The 21,755-nt window shown below is 46.3% G+C and overlaps 7 protein-coding genes across 7 annotated transcripts; 2 read left to right on the forward strand and 5 right to left on the reverse strand.

Annotated features, from left to right (window-relative positions):
- Nucleotides 1–1,070: 1,070 nt before the first annotated feature.
- On the forward strand, nt 1,071–1,334 carry EDB91DRAFT_1062540 (uncharacterized protein; the record flags this gene model as incomplete). Its single annotated transcript, XM_041314536.1, has 2 exons — nt 1,071–1,155; nt 1,228–1,334. Coding segments are annotated over 2 exons (192 nt in total), but the record flags the coding sequence as incomplete, so codon positions are not given.
- A 2,231-nt stretch (nt 1,335–3,565) lies between these two features.
- EDB91DRAFT_1087291 (uncharacterized protein) lies at nt 3,566–5,891 on the reverse strand (the record flags this gene model as incomplete). The annotated part of the gene is made up of 11 exons (XM_041316190.1): nt 3,566–3,686; nt 3,752–3,814; nt 3,841–3,860; nt 3,905–3,972; nt 4,022–4,107; nt 4,197–4,960; nt 5,019–5,162; nt 5,211–5,270; nt 5,322–5,521; nt 5,636–5,691; nt 5,743–5,891. The coding sequence occupies 11 exons, from the start codon at nt 5,889–5,891 to the stop codon at nt 3,566–3,568; spliced, it is 1,731 nt and encodes a 576-aa protein (XP_041170696.1).
- Nucleotides 5,892–6,129: 238 nt separating this feature from the next.
- Nucleotides 6,130–6,895, reverse strand: EDB91DRAFT_1254992 (uncharacterized protein; the record flags this gene model as incomplete). Its single annotated transcript, XM_041323897.1, has 2 exons — nt 6,130–6,485; nt 6,556–6,895. The coding sequence occupies 2 exons, from the start codon at nt 6,893–6,895 to the stop codon at nt 6,130–6,132; spliced, it is 696 nt and encodes a 231-aa protein (XP_041170697.1).
- An 825-nt stretch (nt 6,896–7,720) lies between these two features.
- EDB91DRAFT_1062539 (uncharacterized protein) lies at nt 7,721–8,611 on the reverse strand (the record flags this gene model as incomplete). The annotated part of the gene is made up of 2 exons (XM_041314535.1): nt 7,721–8,352; nt 8,404–8,611. The coding sequence occupies 2 exons, from the start codon at nt 8,609–8,611 to the stop codon at nt 7,721–7,723; spliced, it is 840 nt and encodes a 279-aa protein (XP_041170698.1).
- Nucleotides 8,612–9,214: 603 nt separating this feature from the next.
- On the reverse strand, nt 9,215–10,279 carry EDB91DRAFT_1239919 (uncharacterized protein; the record flags this gene model as incomplete). Its single annotated transcript, XM_041321922.1, has 5 exons — nt 9,215–9,370; nt 9,435–9,644; nt 9,689–9,844; nt 9,931–10,028; nt 10,084–10,279. 5 exons carry the CDS (start codon nt 10,277–10,279, stop codon nt 9,215–9,217), a joined length of 816 nt encoding a protein of 271 aa, XP_041170699.1.
- Nucleotides 10,280–12,355: 2,076 nt separating this feature from the next.
- Nucleotides 12,356–13,391, reverse strand: EDB91DRAFT_1254994 (uncharacterized protein; the record flags this gene model as incomplete). Its single annotated transcript, XM_041323898.1, has 3 exons — nt 12,356–12,396; nt 12,440–12,527; nt 12,585–13,391. 3 exons carry the CDS (start codon nt 13,389–13,391, stop codon nt 12,356–12,358), a joined length of 936 nt encoding a protein of 311 aa, XP_041170700.1.
- Nucleotides 13,392–14,993: 1,602 nt separating this feature from the next.
- On the forward strand, nt 14,994–15,640 carry EDB91DRAFT_1062536 (Alpha/Beta hydrolase protein; the record flags this gene model as incomplete). Its single annotated transcript, XM_041314533.1, has 4 exons — nt 14,994–15,210; nt 15,259–15,342; nt 15,404–15,433; nt 15,489–15,640. 4 exons carry the CDS (start codon nt 14,994–14,996, stop codon nt 15,638–15,640), a joined length of 483 nt encoding a protein of 160 aa, XP_041170701.1.
- Nucleotides 15,641–21,755: the final 6,115 nt, after the last annotated feature.

Here is a 21,755-nt window from a genome sequence, read left to right on the forward strand (position 1 = left end):
GGATGGTCATTGTCGACGACTTCTCCAAATTCCCATGGATTCACCTACTAAAGCGGAAGAGCAACGTGCATCAGCAGTACAAGACTTGGAAAGCGGATGTCCAGGCATTCTTCCGTGCAGAAGTAAAAGAGGAACATTTCACCCCATTCTACACTCAGTTCATCCGAAGCGATGGTGGAGGTGAGTACACCGGACACACCATATCGGATACCATGCGCACAGATGGAATCATCCAGGAAACCACAGCTGCAGATACCCCGGAACAGAACAGCCTCATGGATCGGATGAACCAAACACTTTGTACTCTCGCAACCACAATGCTCAAAGAGTCGAAACTGCCAAAGTCGTTCTGGGCAGATGCCATGCTCACTGTGGCATACATCACCGCTCAGAGTTCAGCCATGGGTCTGAAGGGCAATAGCCCATATGGACATCTCTTCCACAGACGTGTAGACCCCATGTTCTTCCGACCTTTTGGATGCCCTGCATATGCGCTCATACCAAAGGACAAGTGTGGAGGGAAGTTCCATCTGAAAGGGAGAAAAGCCATCATGCTCAGATATGCCTACGGAAAGAAAGCATACAAACTCCTAGACCTCGAGAAGTGCACCATATTCTCCAGTCGGCATGTCATCTTCAATGAAACTGCGCAAGTTCCCCCAGATGATTATGCACCTTGGAACGTCCATCCATAAGTCCAGCAGTGGGAGGGTATAGTCCCGCATGTCTACAACTATGACTTAGACCATATGGATGATGATCCACCTCCTCTACGACATTGCATAGACCTCCCGCAGGCTCCAGCCATACATCCTCCGGATCTGACAGATCCACCCACATCCGCGCACCATCCGAAGGTCGAACTAGGCGCAGTGGGAGCACAGATGGAATCGGATGTCGAAGACATATGCACAAAGCTAGACAACTTGTCGATCAATCCAGATTCACAAGCCTCAGAGGCTATGGGTTCCGCACCACGCATGCGATCACCATCTCCAAACTGCGCACGACCCACACAGGTAGTAGCTGGGGTCCGACGCAGCACCCACACTACATGACCTTGGGATTGAAACCACGACTACCAACGGACTTTGGATGAAGAAGCCACACGCCGCCAAGCACCCGTGGATCCGCCCGCACTGCACGAGGACACAAGTGCACCAGATGAACACTCGGATGGCCAACCTGAACTGCTGGATGCAAGTCATACAACCTTTGACGCCATAGATCCGGATGATATATATTTTGCTGGTGTAGCAGCCACGGGCCCATCCAAAGACAATCTCCCCAAGACATTACCAGAAGCTTTTATCCGCCCGGACGGAGGATTATGAAAATCGGCTCTAGAGGAGGAGCTTTCCAGCCTGAACGAAAACCAAGTCTATGAAACCGTCCCAATCCCTGAAGGCGTCAAGCCGATCACCTCCAAGCCTGTCTTCCACATCAAGAAAGACCAAAACGGAAATGTTGAATGGTACAAGTTGCGGATAGTCACCCGCGGATTCTCTCAGAAGGAAGGAGTAGACTACCAGGAAGTTTTCGCACCCGTTGCTAACCTCAAGTCCATCCACATCATCCTATCCCTCGCCGCAAAACACGACCTCGAGCTAGATCAAATGGATGTGTCAACCGCATACCTGAATGGTGAACTAGAAGAGGAGTTATACATGCTACCACCCGAAGGGGTACCCATCCAGCCGGGATACTGTTGGAAACTCAAGCGCTCACTCTATGGACTCAAACAAGCGGGCCGGACATGGAACAAGACTCTAGATCGAAAACTGGGAGAGGTCAGATTCACCCGCTTAGATGCGGAAACATGCCTATACGTTTTCCAGGAAAAGGGGCAAGTGTGTTTTCTTGTAGTGTATGTCGACGACCTACTACTAGCTGCTACCACCCAACTTTTCATGGATAAGGTGAAACGCATGCTCGCATCACAGTTCAAGATGCGCGACCTCGGAGAAGCAAAACTCATCCTGGGTATCAAGATCTGCCGTGATCACCCAGTGTGGAAGATCGCATTTTCCCAGCAACAATATGTAGACACTGTCCTCAAGCACACGGGCATGTCACAGTGCAAACCTGTGTGGACACCTATGGCGCATGGCTTGTGGCTCACAGCGGAACAACCGGATGACCATGCGACCTGTCATGAGATGACCATAGATGGCACCTGCGTATCCTACCTATCTGTTGTCGGATCACTCATGTATGCTATGCTCGGGACACGTCCCGATATCACATATGCAGTGGGAGTACTCAGCAGGTACAGCACAGCCCCTAAAAACCAACACTGGGAAGCCGCAAAGCACGTTCTTCGCTATCTGCAAGCAACGCGAGACATGGAGTTGGTATACGACAGAACTGACATATCCATGGACATGGACTTCCACAGATACACGGATGCGGATTGGTCGGGTGACTCGGATACTTCCCGTTCCACTTCCGGATTCACTTTCATCACAAACTGCGGTGCCATTTCATGGGCTAGTAAGCGGCAAAGCATGGTAGCGCTATCCACTACGGAATCGGAATACATCAGCCTCAGCAATGCGGGACAGCACTTAGCATGACTCCACATGTTTTTTGAGGAGATCGGATACAAGCAACGTTATCCGACCCTTCTCCATTGCGACAATCAAGCTGCAATCATCCTCACGAAAGATGCGCAGTTCCGTGCACGCACAAAACACATCCAGCGCAAGTACCATTTTGTCTGTGACGACCTGGTCGCAACCGGGGAAGCCATCATCCGATATGTATCCACAGATGATATGGTAGCAGATATTCTGACCAAACCGCTCACGCATGAGAAGCACTGGAAGTTTACCAAAGCCATGGGACTATGACTCCACTTGAGTGGGAGTGACAAAACCAGATAATATCCCACATCCATCCGACCCATCCTAAACCCATCCGCGGGTATCCGTCTCCCATCCAACACTCACCCATGCATGCATGGATGATCCGTCACCCGCATGCGTGGCCGGATGCAAGTGCATGCGCTCGGATACGTAATAAGGTGCATCAGATTGTTTCAGAATGTTTCAGGTGTACATGTAATAGTGAGTGCGTTCGATACAAGTCATGGACTCATAGGTGATACGCATGGTTGGTTAGCAAGCGGGTTTTTGCCCATATATCAGAGGTGCTTTGGTACATACTTTCCCTCAGTCGTTTTTATCGCCTCCTTTGGCAGCAGCTGAGGTATTTCTTCACTTACATTCATTTATACCACAGTGTAGCTAATCTAGAGTAGTGCAGATCCTATCCGCTTTACTTAGGTGAATAAAGTCATTTCTATTGCCTCCTTTGGCAGCGGCTGAGTGCGGATCCTATCTGCTGTACTTAGGTGTATCTGCGGACCCGATCCGCGTCACTTAGGGTACTGACAGATTGCATCCGCTTCACTCAAAGTTTTGTCACCTACAGTATATAAACCCCTGTAATACTCCGGAACTCCTCAGTTCAAATATCATCTCAGTTCTGCTCATTCCTGCAATCTCCGGACTTGAGTCTCATCTCTTGTCTACCTCTGAGTCTTAGGGGTTAAACCTTAGGACTAATTCTCCGGCTCTACCTTAGGGTAGTCTAACCTCTGTTCTGTTTCTACTCCAGACTTCTGTAGTAGCCTTACTCCGTTCCCAAATAAGACTCCCAGAGTTCTGCCGAACTCCACCCACCTGGGTGACATAACAATAGAGCCTAATAAACCTGAACAACGGATTCGGACGCTGTGGGTTATTACCCATGGCACCAGTAAACCTCTACACCACCAATACCACCACCTATACCTCTGCTCTTATGCACCCTGTAGGTATAGATATGTAAGATTACAGTAGATATAGGTTAGATAACTGTTAGATAACGTAGATAAAGGTGTTATCTCCATAAAACATACAGACATAGTTTCGGCTGCCATCCAGAAGCTTCTGAAGCTCTCAGAAGACGTTATGAAGGTGTTGTAGCCTAATTAGGAAAGCACAGGCTTCATACCTGGATTACCAATCATCCAAACCTTCATTGTCGCTGTCTGCAACAGCGAGCTCAAGCACGAGGATTGGTTCAAAGTGTGCAATGGAAAGAACATTATAGATGTATTGGCTGTATGCTAGATGACCCAAAAATGTTATATACACTTGAGTAGGTACATTAGTAAAGAGTTGAACATGTCAGAACAAGCGAGCCGTTACAACAATCCCATCAAACGTGCAATGTTGGCATGATATTCCTCATTGGGTAGGCCGCTGTCTTCTACTGGCAAAGGGGAATAGCGAAAATGATCATCCAAAGCTAAACCGTTAAAGCTGCCCATGGATTTTTCAGATACATTTGCAGCTTGAGAGGGAGTGAGGAAGGGGCTTGCACTGATGGGTGTCATGGGGAGTTGGGTTGAGAAGGGGCTTGTGCTAAAGTGAGTTGCAGGAAACATGGGATCTGAATGGCTGGTGGCTGTCACAATGTTGTGGTTGACTGTATCGCCTTCCGAATCCATAGCTGCTGCAGTCGGGGCCGTGCTTGCCCTAGTTTTGATGTTGTCGCTGCTGTTGTTTTCATTGGCATCGTCGTCGTCATCATCATCAGTGTCTGTAAGGGTATCGCGGCTTTTGATGGTGTTTATAGAGATCCTGGCCTTCTTTTTTGTGCCTTTATCGGAACGGGTGGCACGAGACTTGATCTCGCCATTAACAAGGTGTTTTTTGAATTCCTCGGCCTTCGACTTCAATTCTGAGGAAGAAAGTGTGCACCAATGACAATCCCCATCCTTGAGTGCAGAATGGAGATGAGATAATGTGACCGAGGAAGTTATGTTTCCGGGGTTTGTGACTTGAGCTTCGGTCCAGCCTGTCAGCTCAATACCCCACTTAACAACAAATGCATCATAGCTGTTGTATGCAACGGCCGGAAGGTCATCCGGAAGGACCGCCATCTCTGTAAGAATTTTGTCTAAGAAAAACTAATCAGTTTTATGTGCGAGCGTGACAGTGAATTTACTTATGTATCCCATCATGCACCATCTCTCGAATTTCGGCTTTGAGTTTTGTCATCTTCCGACCGGTCGTCATGCGGATAACACCAGATGCACCTGACACCACATAGGCATCTGTCTGTAAGGCCAGCTTTTCAACTGTAGTCTTGAGGAGATGCAGACACGCCATCTGCAAATTTCCGGAGGCATAGCTCCAAGGAGTGAATGTGTCGCTAACCTTTCCACATGTGACTATCCACATCACATTGCAACCAGTCCGCCTCTCAAGGCCAAGCAACTGCAGGAAAAACGGTTAATATTTTTTAAATGGACTAAGGTGAATACCTACTTCTGGTTGAATGCGGGAAATAGTCCCCTCGATATCAGCTGCAACACTTCGTGCTGTCACCTTAACTGGTGCTGAAGTATCATCATCTTCTAAACTTTCCATAAGATCGTCAATCTCATGTTGTGGGAGCTCCTTCCATCCGCCTGATTCTTTTGCCTCTCTTGACACAATAGCTAACGTCTCTCGTCCCATCCAAGTACCTGCAACAGACCGTTTAAACAAGTGATAGTATGACTTTGACAGTACCATACCATTCTCTTTGCGCTTCTGCATCTCGCTCTTCATGAATGCGTTGAATAAGTTTTTTTTTCAACCAGACTTCAATAGCTTGCCACCGAGGAAAAGCTGCTGAGACATCCAGTCAACAGAGCTGCAAATATGTTAGACACATTACTTATGTATATTGAAGAATGACACTCACGTATCATATTTTTCAGACAGGCGCCCGATTGCCAACTGGTAAGCAGTGCGCTCAGCGTCAATATCCCTCCACATTGCATCAGAACGACTTTTTGCAAGCCACTGCTGCTCCATCATCCGTGTTGCTTTTTTCTTGACAGTGATGACCATTTGTGTTTAGAATTCTGAGAGCCAATGAAATTGAAGGAGGAAGAAATAGCAAAGTGAAGTGAAGAATAGAATAACTCAAAGTAAATTCAATCATGATGCTGCCACTAGAGCACATGTCAAAAAAATTATATACTCATGCTAAGGACAAATGCCAATATACATATATCTGATGACCCTGTCAATGCTAAGGCAAGATACAATATTATAATGATCACTTACGCTATACAAAAATCGTGTGTCAGAGACCTACGCTAGCTAGTACAGTTGAAATGTCACCATCTGAAAGACCACGAAGAATTATTCCACGGAGTTGATAAGCTTGAGCATTAGTCAGACCAGACTCTTTGAAACAGTGGATCCACTCTGAAATACTTCGATTCAGGGTAGCATCGATCTGACATAACATGCGGGCAGAAGCATCCAATCCCTGCAGGTATTCCTGAGTTGCAGAGGAAAAATTGAACATTGTTACCGAAGGTTCATTACAGTAATCCAGGGGCCGATTGGTGTGGGGCGAGCCAGGTGGTATGGCAATCCAAGAGGTATGCTGGGGTGAGCCAGGTGGTGTAATAATCCAAGAGGCACTTGAGGATTCTGTGTGATGAGGTCAGCCAAGTGGTGCAACAGTCCATGAGGGCTCTATATGATGCAAGAGCTCACTTACCTAAAGTCTCTGAATCAGAATCTGAGTCCAAAATGTAAATAGTTCGACGTGGTGCAAACTGAATGGACACAGAGGCAGCCCTTTGAACAGAATGCTGCTGCTGCGGCAGCAGCTGTTGCTGAGTCTCCGAATCAGAATCTGAGTCTGATATGTAAACAGTTTGAGGTGGTGCAAACTGAATGGACGCAGAGGAAGCCCATTGAGTGGACTGTTGCTGCTGCTGCTGCGCTTGCAGCTGAGCGGAACGGCCTAGAGGTAAAGTACGTGCAGATGTGCGCGGGGATGGAGGCACCTCAACTGAATAGGGTTGATCTGGTACAAGAGATATGTTCCCAACCATGAGGGAGCACGTTAAAGGGTCCATGACATAGCCAGGACCCGGTCTGACTAAATCCAATTTGTGGCCAAAGGATAAGATATGTGTTAGCGCAATTTCTTCCACAAAGATACTCCGCATGCGCTCAACAGTGTGTTCAAACTGCGGGAATTGATGAAGTTGATGTGTATGTACGATGTTGACGACTATGTCCGACGGGCGGAGGGGCACAGATGTATTCGACTCAGGCCGAACACCAAATCCAATGAACAATCCATCTGCAAGTCATCCTAGACCTATAGGCTTAAGGCAAAGTGAGATGGTACTGATCTATAGATAAGAAAACAACCTACAGTGTCCTTAATATCACCCATTCCTTCGTGAAAAGCCAGTTCTCTGTTGCCTTGATTCAAACAGAAGTGATTGTGAAGAAGTTGTGTTGGTATATTGTTGGTGCCATCATTGCGAATGCCACGATGGTATGAGTAGTGCCGACAATCAATCTCATGACTCGACAGTTGAGTCTCTTGATCCTGGACCCAGTGCCGAATGGCCGGGGGTGAGTATGTAGCTCTCATGAGAGTCAGCTGTACGGCTGTAAATGAAGAGTGTGGATGAAGAGTGAGGGTGAATGGATGTTTGATGCGATAACTGTTTAGGTTGGCTCAAATGATTGGTCAATACTCCAGTACTCAATATAGTCGATATTAACTGCTGCGTGCATCAGCACATCAACAAATCTTGAAATGCACAATGTTTCTTCACATACATTCAAAAATTTAAATATGTGCTTGAAAGATACAGATTGAATCTTCATAGTTACAAAGCCTCATACAAATGATAGCAACACTATTCAACGCTAAGATTCTCAAAAAACTCCCCAAGGCAAATCATTTCATCTTGGACAGCGTCATCTTCAATAAGATCCTCCATACCCTCTGTGCTATCAAGCTCTTGTGGTACCAAAACAATGTTAGTCTCGCCTCGCAAGGTATGGGTCCCTGTGAAACCTGGTAATGACTCGATATCGTCAAGTCGGAGGAGATGAAGAGCATCTACCTGATGGCGTCTATGACATACTGCTTTGAGTTCTGCCACCAGGTATGGGTCACTGCCACGTAAGTGATGAAGCTGAGCATGCATTAATCCATGCTCATCAACAATGAAAGCGCGAAGGTGTCGAATCTCTACATTCAATCTCTCTAACTCCTCGCGAGCACATTTGACTTTGAAGTATTTCGTCATGATCTCACGATTGCCAGGGATGGTCCAGGGTTCCCTTGTGATGTCCTGCTGAGAGTAAGCATGTTTGAGAAGTTCAAAGTCGGATATGAAAGCATAATCAAGGATATTGCCCCACTTGAGATGGGGAGCCGGGGGCGTCATGCGAGCTGCAAGGTCATTATAGTTGTCTAATGCAGAACGAACGGCCTTCCCTCGAGTTTTGATTGCTTTGCTGATTTTCTGGCGAAGCTTGTATCCTTGGATGGTGTATTAAGTTATGATTTAAAATTAAGCAAACATCAAATTACCTGTACCCGCCATATTGGCCTTGGAAAGTTCAAACAGCCATTGCATGACTAGTTTCTGTAGCTTGTCTACTGCGCACCAAAATTTATTGGTCTTCATGTATGCAAGCATCTCCTGATATTCACGTTGTTGTTCAGTCCACCTCTCCAAAATTCCCAGCTTCGCCTGCAAATCTGCGACTGTGTGAATGTTGACAAGAAGGATATCCATGCTTGCTCGGCGAGCAGTCTCCAGTTTGAGCGTCTCACGAACATCTGCAGTATAGTTGATGCACTGAGAAGACATTGAGTTCCTGAAAGCTTCTGAAACACCGTGCCATTTTGCACTATAACATGATCAATTCACTGAACAGTAAAAATACCGTGTACGTACTCTGCAGTTTGAAGGTCAATGCTCCTGGTACTTATCATCATCCCACTGCTGGAGATGCAAGTCGATGGACTGCACCCAATGAAAATGTGAAGCATAACGAACAGAGCGCAAGACTGAATTTGAAGATGAGAATACCCGCTCCATAGTTTCCAGATCTTCAAGTCCAAAGCCTTGTTGGTAAAGTGGATGATGTTCTAGTTGACAGATTTGGTTGTGGGCATAGCCATGAAATGAGTTCACTATGACGTGAAGTCGAGAAGCTTCAGCCTTCATGCTGATAAGGGGGCTATTACAAATTATTTGACCAAATGTGCAGCCGACAGTCATAGCCTATCCCAATATCATCACCATAGGTATCCAACATGTAGTTAGTGATTGCAAGTGGGTACTTTGCACTGCAGACCATCAAGTAGGTAGATTGCAGTGCATAAAGTAAGAGACTTACAGTTCACCGCTTCTCACCATCTCACACACTTTGATGATGGATCCATGCCGGCATGCTGATGTGAAGATGCCAGTTGTTTCATAGATATCAAGCACTGTCTTTTGGTGTTTGGGTGAACTGCTTTTCCATTGCAGGCACAAGCTAAGGAGTCCCTCAGAATTGACAGTCTGATAATTAATCAGTGCAACAGTAAACACCAGTACATTCAAAAGTTACCTGCGTTGTAGTATCCCCCGAATCATCCGCTGGTGCATGTTGACGATGCTTGACTTCATTTTTGAACACATCAACATCATGGCATGAGAGAAAGTATGAACTATGAAACTGGCAGTTATCGGCATTTGCAACACTTGCTACTTGCTTCAGCGAATTGTTGCCATCCTGGGCCACAAGAATATTAAGAGCCAGTGAGGGATCATCTTGGAGCTGTGGCAACATGAACACAAATCGTTCAACCAAAATAAGCATACCTTGTAGGTGTAGCAAGGGCACATGTGGCTAACTCTCCAGTTCAGGTCATCACGCCTGAGTACATGATCTAACCTCTGCCACACGTGGCGAAGGATTGAAAGGAAGGCATCAAAGGCAATTGAAAATTGGTCCCTGTAACATGCGTGGTAATTGACCTGTGCAAACAATGTCAACTACCATGAAATATATGTCGGCAATGTAGTCGATAGTAAAGCTCCAGGGCGCGGATATCAATTGCAACTGAAGGCTCAACAGGCGAGCAGCCAAGGAGTCCATTTCTGAGTAGTGATACATTGGCCGGCTCATTGGGGCGTTGATGAATGGTAGCAAGTTCATGATCTATTGATGTATTGAGCAAGATAAACAAAACATGGTATTTAGTAGAAAAACGCACCAAAGATTTGAACTGCAGTGACATGGAATTCATGATGGTTTTGTGAGTGTTTGGGTAGGACTGGATCCATGGGTCCATGTTTCCATTGTAAGTACGACTCCACGAGTTCGGGCATTTGCATATGCCAATGGGCATCCAGCCTCTCGAGTCTCTGACGATGGGACTGTGCACCCTTCCTACTGGAGTGTGAAGACATTCCTAGTGTGCTTTGAACCACGTCATTAATCTCCCCACCTTCATGGGAGATGTCAGGAGGAAGGTCGTCGAAGAAAGCGAGGGGGTTTTCGAACACGGTATCAACACCAATGTCATCGTCTGGCTCTGTGCCTGCACAGCCTTGTGAGATGCTGCTCAGGGCAGAGCATGTTTCGGCAGGTAGAGCTAATAATGTTTATCAATATACCAGCAAGCACAGACAAAAAGACCTACACAATAACATCTCCCTATGTGTTTTTAAGCCTTCCTCAGTCTCCTTCATGATAGCTGCCACAGACTTGAAGCGTGTGCGACGACCACTTGCATCTGAGCCATCCATGCTAGTGCTGGCTTGTGGTTTAACTTGCATTATCCCACAAGGAACTTTCAGCTTGGTGCTGTGAGAGTGTTTGCGCTGGGTCGCCATGATGATGGGTGCATGAAAAAGGTGAGGGGAAAGTTGAAACCTACTAGTATAAGTAAGATGTGTTGCCAAAAACCATGAGGCTACCGTGTGAATGAAAGGCAATGTGGTGGTCCATGAGGCGGTTGATGCAAGACATAGCATTACAAGAGAGTTAAGAGAGGTGGGAACCATTAAGGACACTTAGCTCACTGTTGCAGACAGTGACGACAAAGGTTTGGATGATTGGTAATCCAGGTATGAAGCCTGCGCTTTCCTAATTAGGCCACAACACCTTCATAATGTCTTCTGAGAGCTTCAGAAGCTTCTGGATGGCAGCCGAAACTATGTCTGTATGTTTTACAGAGATAACGCCTTTATCTACGTTATCTAACAGTTATCTAACCTATATCTACTGTAATCTTACATATCTATACCTACAGGGTGCATAAGAGCAGAGGTATAGGTGGTGGTATTGGTGGTGTAGAGGTTTACTGGTGCCGTGGGTAATAACCCACGGTGTCCGAATCCGTTGTTAAGGTTTATTAGGCTCTATTGTTATGTCACCCAGGTGCTCCACCGATGTTTGTCCTCCGGAACTCCCCAGACTTCCGTCGGACTTCCCCTCTGCCCTTGGAAATTAAGGGCACATACTTGGGTAAGGGGCGCAGTGCATGAGCTGAAGCTAAAGCCCTTTGAGTAGTCTTCCCCTTGAGCACGACCTTAACAGATAGAGACTACTGTGATCCAGGTCATGGTTATAATTAGATTTTGTGTTGTAGGGGCGATTTGGGAGTGCAGCCTTCTTTTTGCTAACCGGGGTCTCATCTTCAGAACTGGACTCGGTCGAGGATTCCTCATCATCTTCTTCAGATGACTCGGATGGCAAGTTATTGGGGTCAGGGTCCTTGTGACTGTTACCAAGCATCGCTCATTTGACTGAGCTGCTTGCCGGGAGTATGGAAGAGGCTCTCTGGTACCTTGTCAACTCGCTCAGTCCTTTGGGGCCTAGTGTTACAGTAACATGAGCATTACACATCATTTCATTCTTCGGACTTGTCTAGACCTGGACCATGGTTACAACTCTATTTCTATCTCTTTCTTTTTGATCCCGTTGTTCTGAAACACGAGAAGCTCTCGCTTCTACCCCTAGATCACAGGAACCCCAGCTTCTACCGAACCCTATGCCCTTCCCACTAATTTGGTTCTCTCATTGATGGGGATTCCCCATGCCCTTTACCCTTTACCCTTACCGTTCAACTGGTACTTCTTACCTCTTTTTACTTATGACTCACACAACCCTTGACCCTTACCACTGACTCGGTATTGCCTCCGCTTAACCTATACCCTTACCGTTCCACCGGTATATCACCCTTACATATATATTCTCACTTGTACTGTAGATAGATTCTCTAACTTGAATCTACTCGGTTCTCATCTGATCTTGTTGTTGGGTCTGAACTTCTCTTACCTAAGAGAACTCCCTCTGTACAAAGAACCATCTTCTCTTGAGACGATACTCTTGAGTTGCATTCCGATCTCTTGGATCATATCCTTGAGAAACTCTAATCAACTCTATGCAAGTAAGGGCCTCAGCTCTTACTCAGACTTAGCGCGGGCAAGCCCCTTGCTGGGCTAGTGCCAAAGGCCACGCTTCAAACACCCCTTGCGGGTTTAGCGCCACCAGATCTCATCTGAGAGGTTTCGCATAACACCTAGTGATACGAGGATCAGTATAGCCTTTGGTCGTGTTCTCACCCTCTGGGTTAGGAGGGGGGAGTTGGACGCTGATGACAGGGGCTTGGTGAGCTTCTCTAATTCGTTTTTGAGCTTCTTCTTCTCTGGTCTGACTCTGAATAATCAGGGTCTCGAGTTCTCTGACTCATTCCTGAAGGTCGGTCACCATGATGGACTGTTCAACCAGTTCTTCTTTCACTTGGTTGCGGTATTGTCTTAGGTAAAGGTTTTGTAGTTGTATGGATAACCATTTATTATCTTCGTCCCAGATATCTCGCAAGGAAGAGTCTGGGTCATTGGATCCTGGTCGCAATGCTTCTACAAGTCCTTCGTTGAGGTCTGACCATTGGTCTAGCCAGTCTTTTGGCGGTAGGATTTTCCATTCTTGTGTATCTACTGATTTACCTTTAAGTTCAGCAGGGATACACGGGGGAGAGCCCAAGGACGAGGCCTTGCTCTTTGGGCTTTGTGCTGGGAACTCGGGTAAGTCGCCTAATTTGTCGTCATTGATAGGGAGGTCAGCCCAGCTGACATTGACTTGTGGTTCACTCATTTTGATTGTACTACGGTTTGGGCTATCATCATTTTTAATTGCCATGTCAAGTAGTATCGGAGAGGGTTGCCCAGCAACGCTTCGGAGTAGTGGGGATATGCTCATCGGCGCTGAACCCCTACTCGTGTTATCTGACGGGGGCTTGGTCCCGTTGCCCTCATTACTAAAAATGAGAGGGGTGCTAGTTTCTATGGGTGCACCCAGTGCTCCTTCCGCGTCTTTGGCGGATAGCTGGTTGCTAGTTGGGGGTTCTGCCCTCTGACTGTCAGACAGTTTGACTCCAGTGACGAATGTTTCGTCACAAGTCCAGGCACTCTCGATACCCAGTTCGAGAGCACCTCTGTCTTTACTCAACTCATCCCTATGAGGAGAGGAGCTTTGAGACAAGTTCTTTGATGCATCAATAGAAGTAGTCGACATCTTTTGTTCTTCTAATGGGAGGTGGTACGGAAAAGGTACGGGAAGGGTTGTCGGTTCGGAGGGTGATCAATCCTCATCAATTGGTGGCCGTAGAGTGAAGAGATAGGTAGAGCTTTAGAATTTGAGTTTAAAAATATGTGGCGTTCTAAGAACATACACACGAGAATTGAGTTGACTTGAGAGAACTTAGGGTTTGAACAGAAGTAAACTGGCTGAACTAAGCTTTATTTTGGGGGGGAAGGATCAACTCCCAATCCTGCACTAAGTACGCTAGTCTATATAGGTTAGAGAGGATTGGGGAAAGTAGGAATAAAAGAAACAAAGAGGGAATAAACAGGGTAAGGTAAAAGGAGAGAATATATCAGAGTTGATTGATATATTAATTGGTAACCATCTAGGCATTAGGAGCCTAAGTCTTTTAACGAACATCACATGCATGATCTCGTCTTTTGAGCTGCTTACCCGATGCTGATGGTGGTCCAGTGATGTCCCGCTCTCAGGGAGTGCGTGATGTCATCTTTTGAGCTGCTTACCCAATGCTGATGGTGCCACGGCGATGTCCCACTCTCAGATAGTGTCTGATCTTGTGTTTTGAACTTCTGACCTGATGCTGATGGTGCCACAGCAATGTCCCGCTCTCAGGGAGTGTGTGATCTCCACTGCTCGTTTGTGTTTGCCTGCATTGTTCCCGGTATACATGTTATATCTGTGTATGTATGTACATTATTTCTACCATTTTCATACTCACTTGTTTGAGGCTTGTCTGCTTCTGACCTATCCCAGTTCCAGTGCTTTATGTTGTTGGAATTTTGTGCACAGGCCACAGCTTGCTTGGGCCTAAGCCCCAGTTTTTGGCTGGCTTGGGCTCATGGCTCAGGCTTGAAATCTAGTGAGCCCAAACCCCCTCCAGGCCGAGCCTAAGCTGGGGCTTTGAGCCTAAGCCAGACAGGAACATCACTAAGCCCCTCGCATGATGCCACGCAGTGTCTTTAACTTTGTGCATAAATTTCAGACGTTCAGCATTCGAATGCCAAACCGAACGTGAACTGAACGCACTGAACACGTTCAAGCACGTTCGGTCCAGCGTTCAGCAAAATCACTGAATCGAACGTGATGTTCGGTTCAATGTTCACCAAATTTCCTGGTGAACCGGACTGAACCGAACTTTTCCATCACTAGTGACGCCTAATCCCCATGAAGGCTAACAGGAAGTACCCTGAAATAGCACCTTGTTCACCAGCTACATGGATGTGTCTGCTGACCTTGGTTAAACTGAAGTTCATTGCCGTCCAAACCTGAATTTGAACTGTAATTTCCACTTCACTTCACTCCAGTTTGGCTGGCACTATAAAGAGTGTGTCATGCAGGCGGTACTTTATCAGTTCGACTTTTATGGGGCTTTCCTTTAAAAGATGTTTGCAAGGGCGGACTTGGACTCTGTACTCAAGAATGCACAACACAATTTTCCCATTGCTGAACCTCGCCTTATTCAAAGATTTCAGTGGTGTGCTTAAACAGACCCCCATTGGCCCCACAGGTGACTTGGGATATGCAACATACCAAGGCAACCAGCGGTATCCAAACACGGTTAACTCAGGGACCATGGTTGACTTGGGATATGTAACATACCAAGGCAAGCTGGATGAGGCATATTCAAACACGGTGGTATACTTTGGGATACCATACGCTGAGCCCCCTGTAGGCAACCTGCGCTTCCGCGCCACAGTCCCTCTAAAGACAGAGCATGTGACTGAAGCAGTCAACAGGGAGGTGGTCGACATGACTGAGCCCCCTGCCTTTTGTATCCAAGGATCACTTTGTATGTGCGATTGCTGTCCTTAGGATTTTTCTGACCTCATGGCCTCAGCTGGAAATGCAGGAGGAGCGGGATTGGAGGACTGCTTGAATGTCAATATCTACACACCCCTTGGTGCCAAAGAAGGCGACAACTGTATGTTTTAGATTTCCTGTCCTAACTTGTTTCGTTTTCTAATATCAATGGTTCTATGTAGTGCCTGTGCTGTTCAATATCCATGGTGGAGGTAATGTCATATTCTCAAGGATGACCATACCCATTTATTAATCTCATTGTAACAGGTTGGGTTGAGGGAAACCTGACCAACTGGCCATTTGATCACTGGATCGAACAAAGCCTGAATGTGATTATTGTGTCTGTTTATTACCGTTTTGGTTCCTTCAGCTTCCTGGCCACTCCTGAGTTCACTGACCCCACATACTGGCAACTTTAATGCGGGGCTCAAGGACCAGATCCAGGCACTCAAATGGGTCCAGTCCTACATCAGAAAATTCGGTGGTGATCCGAATGGGGTCACCATCACTGGACACAGTGCCGGTGCCATCTCCGATGTCCGGATGGTTCTGATGCAGGACCTGAAAAACTCAGTGGATGTGAGTGGTAGCTACATGGAGGGACAACCTGCTCCACAGACTGCCAGGTGTGCATTTGCAATTAGCATGGCGGACGTTTGTCAGAATTAGGCAGAGTTGTAGTGACTGTCATCAAATTGTCAAACATTTCGCGTGTTTCGGCCAAAAAGGGGGCTGCTTGTACGCTGCTTGCTCATTGGTCACATAGTCAGAGTTCTCGTCAAGTTCCTCTAATGTCATGTTGGTCATCTCTGTATTATCTAGTGTATATATTGTACACGTACTCACTGGATTATGGTCATTTCTAGATCCTACTCATGATTGAGTTGACTTCACGCCCTGATCCCGAGATCTCTAACACATTTACAGTTACATTGTTCTCCCCAAGGTGGATGAAGCCCAAAATGTATATATAAATGGACAGATGAAAATACATGTGAGTCCTTGGTCTCAGCAGCCCTTTGGCACTTGTACTATCAGATGAGTACTTCAACTTACTTCTCCACTCCCAAATCCCAGAGAAGGAACGACTCAGACTGTCTTCATTCAATCTAGGGTATAGCATGGGTATGGTATACACCGTGGGTATAGGGGTCACAGGTACGGGTACAGTGTAGAGATTTGCTACCCCAGGCGACCCTGTCATATTGATGCAAGAATTGTTGCAGTTGTAAGGCATAAATTGATGCAATACTCTTACAATCTATAGGCAGGTAAATATATTGCATGATGATGCATAATGCATTAATAGGCTATACATAATGCATCAGGCCTTTAAAATAGTATGGCAGTGTGATGCACCATGATGCATTGTTTCCTTCCTCCCGCCACCACCTGCACCATCCCCTTTGCATGTGCTGTATTTTCTTTGATGCGGCATTGTTGTCCATTTATAGTAACCAGCACTAGCGCTAGCCTCCCACCTCCCGCCTCCCACATACTGATACCTAATGCACATTCCTCCTGATGCACCATGATGCATTGTTTCCTTCCTCCCGCCACCACCTGCACCATTCCCTTTGTATGCACTGTATCTTCTTTGATGCGGTGTTGTTGTCCATTTATAGTAACCAGCACTGGCCTCCCACCTCCCGCCTCCTGCATACTGATACCTAATGTGCATTCCTCCTGATACACATGGCAAACCCATTCTCTCGCATGTGTTTCTGCGACCCTCTTGACACCAGTGACATAGTATAGAGGTGCCTGTTCTGCCTGCCTGTATTTGTTGTCAAACTTCTTTATACTGTAGTCTAGTACTAGTAATATAATGCTATATACCCGTATCTATTGTTGAAGTCCTATGTGTACAAGGAACACCCATTAAGTATGTAGCATTACACATGGGTTGAAAATTGACGAACTTGAAGTTCCAATGATGCATCACACATCTGACCGTACTTCTTAATTTTACGAAGTCTGTAGTGCCCATTCAGTGATACATCATGTACTACCTCAAACTTTACAAAAGACAAGTTATTTATTTAAGGTCACAACCATGGTACAAGACAGGACAACTGATATCATGGTCACAGAGCATGGTACAAGATATTATCAAGATGTTAAGGACAACTATCAAGAGACTAAGAACACTACAGCAGTAACATTATGTGAGTTCCAATTGCATCCACCAGCTCATTATGTCTGGACTTGATTGGGACATGCTTGGATGTATGTCCCCCAGTGTTCATGGAGTCACTTGTCAAGCTGGCACTGCCTGGAGCTGCATTACTTCATGGACTTGACTTAGCTGATGTGGGTTCGCCAGATGGCTGGGAGGCAGTGCATTTGCCAGCATGGGCTTTGGGGCAGCCTTGGGCTTGGGGGCAGTTGACTTTGTAGTGACAGGTTCCACACTGGGCTCAGTGGAGAGAGCGATAGATTTATCGGATGTACCCTCAGTAGTAGGATAAGGCAGTACTGGGAACAAGTCCATATTAGTTCCAGGCAAGAGGCTGGTATGTTGTGCTTGTAGCCACTCGGTGGTGTTCAGAGATGTGTGAAACATTGGATCATTCCAATTCATATTGTGTAATGCCTCAGGGAACGAGAAGCTGGAGGTTGACATTGAGGGTGAATAGACTGGCATGAATGCATCAGTAGCCACGGGAGGCACATAGCCAGACATGAAAGACTGGGGAACTGAGTTGCTGGAGATGTTGGGGGCATAGACTGGCATGAAAGAATTGGGAGCCGCATTGCTGGACACAGAGGGTGCATAGACTGGTGGATGTGAATTGGAAGTTGGGACGAGGAAGCCATTATAGTTAGCCATGTGCAATGGCAAAGGATATGCTGATGACTGGAACGATCCATCAGACACTGATGCAGCACCAACCTCAGGTGACAATGTGTGAGCACTAGTATTAGACTACAACATATAGCATTAATAGAATCAGTCTAGAATAATTGCACAATAAAGTTAAGGCACTTACCGACAGGTTGGTTGCATGAATCATTCCCACGCCTGATGCATAACCTAATGATGCATCATCATCAGGCGATGTCAGCAAGGAGCCTTCTGATGCATGAGACGAATGCATCAGCTACTGAACCCCACATATAAAGGCTGGCCGCATCTACTCACCAACATCCATCATCCCAGAACTCCCATCTTCAGAGCCATCTTCCTGCTCTGCTGCTTCAGTCTCATCATGCCCTTTGGGCTCCTCCTCATCAGCCATCTCAAATGCCTTATCACACTCTCCATGCTCCCCATCATCAGGGTCTGTTTGTGACACCCTGTCACGAATTCCTAATATGAACCATTTTTCATTTCTCGGTTTTCCTTCGGCTACTTCCAGTACCCGAGCCGGTCACATGACTCCTCATCATAGGTCACCCGTTGCTTCTCCGATTGGCTCCCCTACTCCATGGGCTAGAACAATCTCACTTCCCAAAGAAGAACTGGTCGGAACTTGGGTTTCTGTTTAGTTGCCGTCTTACTCAGTCGCTTATATATATCATGAGTCATCTTTAGTCATCCGCAGTAGTCGTACGACTCTTTTCTTATTGGCTGATTTCTTTCAGACTCCTATTCAATGTTATGTATAAGAGTAGGTTAGTTAGCGTAAGTACTCCTTAGACTTAACCTCTTCGTTTCTACTGTTGTAGTGACTTAGACGTTCACGCTCAATCCAACTCTGTTACTCATCATCATCTCTGACCGAGTCCTAGTGGTTGTGTACTCGCCTTCAACATTATTGTTGGACGTCGGTCATAACACACACACCCCCATCGTCGTTCCCTACAGTGAACACAGGCTTGCACTTATCAGAGGCTGGAACAATACAAAGTAAGTGAGTCAACCAGCCACTGATTGAAAAAAAAAACCTCACGGAAGATCAATTCTGCATAATGTTGAAAAGCCTGCAGGAACTCCCTATCCACCATCTGGTATAACTGTGTGAAGTTCCTCCCTTGTGGGGTTTCAGAGGGATGACACCTTTAATACATGAGTCAGCATGAATCTCGAAATAGTATCTGTGACTCACGATAGCAATGTCATATCCCAATCACTTCTTGGGTCTGGGCCAGCAAACATGAAGGACATGATGAAACCCGTCTTGTTCTTGACGAGGTGTACAAAACGCCAGCAGATAATCAGTAAGTCATCTATACCCCTGCATGTTGAACATTAGCCATTGAATCTCTGATAGAATCAACTTGAACATGTACTGTATGATTGCCTCTGCATCAAGCATGCAGTCATCCTCCTCATCATCGTCCAACTTCTCGTGAGTTTTCCACTGCTGCTGTTTGTACATTTCATGGATCTGAGCTTTGATGTCCTCCTCTTCATCTTCCAGCAACTCTTTGGAGAATCTACGACTCAGCATGATGCATCCACCTGAAGTTATGTTCCCAGCCTCTTCCTCGGCCTTCACCAATGGCTTGATGCGCTCGTCATAATAGATATCAGAGTATATCTCGGCCTCAGACTTGGCACGTCTTTTTGGCTGTAATGCATCATTGAAGACTGTTGATTGCTTCTTCAGGCTGCGATTTTTCTTGGAAGTGTTCACACGCCAGTGAAACCAAGTCCGGAGGTGCTAGATTTATGGTACATCAGGATATGGTGTTGCACCTGTTATAGACAAGCTTACTGTTTTCCGCTTGGTTTTAGCTTTGTCCACTGCTGCATTTTGCTCTGCCAAAAGAGTATTAGTGGGAATGTCAGGAAAGGTGACCACTTCTTCAAGGAACTGCTTAAACCATTCTGCATTCACCACAGGCCAGAAGTGAGAGTAATCCTTGTCTTTCAGGTGCTCAGTCATATATTGTGGCAGGTGTTCTTGAAGCCATTCTGCCTGTTCCATTGTGGTCCATCATGATGCAGGCATCTATTTGGTGTATTAGTCTTTGTAAGTTTAATAAAATAATGAAATGGTCATACACTGTCATACATCTAATGAGGTCACTGCAAAATTAAAGGTGCACACTATGGCTGCAGAATGAATGACCCCTCATAGCGGCCATGTATAAACTATATGTAGGCGAGATTGTCACACTTGCTATCTCACGCTGTGGGTGAGGAATATAGACCCTGTGTGATTCAGAAGTCTAACAAGGGTGCGAGGCTTATACTCGTCCCAAGGGGATTGCTACTAGGTAGCAAGTCCTCAAATAAGTGCAAGGAAACAAGGACTAGACTCTGTCTAGTGACCTGAAGGGTTCTGGTCCTTACTAGGACTGGGAACACAAAGATGTGGAGGGTTCCCAACGAGCGGAACTAACAGAACTAACACAGAACAAACAGAACAAACAGGGAACAAACAGAGGGAAAAGAAACTACAAGCCTGCAGGAGGATGATTGGGTGAAGTCGGACCAGGCTTGTGTCTGGTACTTGCTCCAAGTCGTCGGATCCGATGTCGGGCATCTCGAGTGGAACTCACGGGGACGGGAACGATGCAATGAGATCAGGAATAGATTCAGGAAGATATTTTAGACAGTGAGTGGAGTACAGGGAAGTACTCTGTAAGTGGAAGTGGAGTCGAGTCTATCAGAAGGTAAAAACTAAGATCCCATCTATTGCTACCTATATAGGAAGGGGTTCCAAAATGCGATATGCTACAACCGGGTGAGGCTGTGAGATAAGGAATCGGTCCCGAGTAGTGGAAGGATCCGTATAAGTACTGTAACACATGGGAAATGAGATAGGAACATGTTAGTGACACGGGGAACGTAGCTAGTACTCACCAGCGAGGATGGAAGGACATGGACAGGACAGAGGAGGATGTTCCGAAGGCTTAAGGAATATAATGCACGTGGTACGCAATTGTTCCGCTGGGTTCCACTAGGTTCCGCTTGGTTCCGTGTAGCGGATGGCTTGGGGAAGATGCGGATGGGTAGCGGGATGGTAGCGGAACGCACAGGAAAATGGTGGGAACACATGGGAATTATATGGGATATGGGCCTACAGTGGGGACATTCCCCACAACGCACAGGCCAAATGTTTTGTGATTCGCCATCTTGAACAGTACAGCAAGTAACCTGAAGGGGCGGGCACTTCATCAATAGCTAAGATTTAAGCTCAAAGGACATAAATAGCATAGAGTTACTACCCTGAGGCAAGTGACAATTTTAAGTAATTGAGTGTAAGTAATTGATCAATTGATTGTGTCTAAATTTATCCACTCCCCCCTGCCTCAACATTACTCCCCACACTCTAAACATTGAGCTCATCAGCTGCAATGTCCAAATTTACAAATGCCTCTTCGACCTGCAAGACCAGTGTGTGATTGTGTGTGGACACTATGGTGAATTGAACATATCCTGCTAGGGCATCAGTATGCAGGGTTCTTTGGTAACAGAACCAATCCCAAAGGCACTATTATGATTGAGTGGTCAGCTTGTTGCAATGTGAAGGTTAGTGAGGTACTCACATGTTTCCTCGTCACTACAGCCTCGTCCACCGCTTGCTTCTTCTCTTCAGTGAAATACTGGGGTGCAGGCCCATCAGGGAATAAGACCTC

Source organism: Suillus paluster, assembly GCF_016628075.1.
Source record: "Suillus paluster strain FC165 chromosome Unknown EDB91scaffold_123, whole genome shotgun sequence".
NCBI lineage: Eukaryota > Fungi > Basidiomycota > Agaricomycetes > Boletales > Suillaceae > Suillus > Suillus paluster.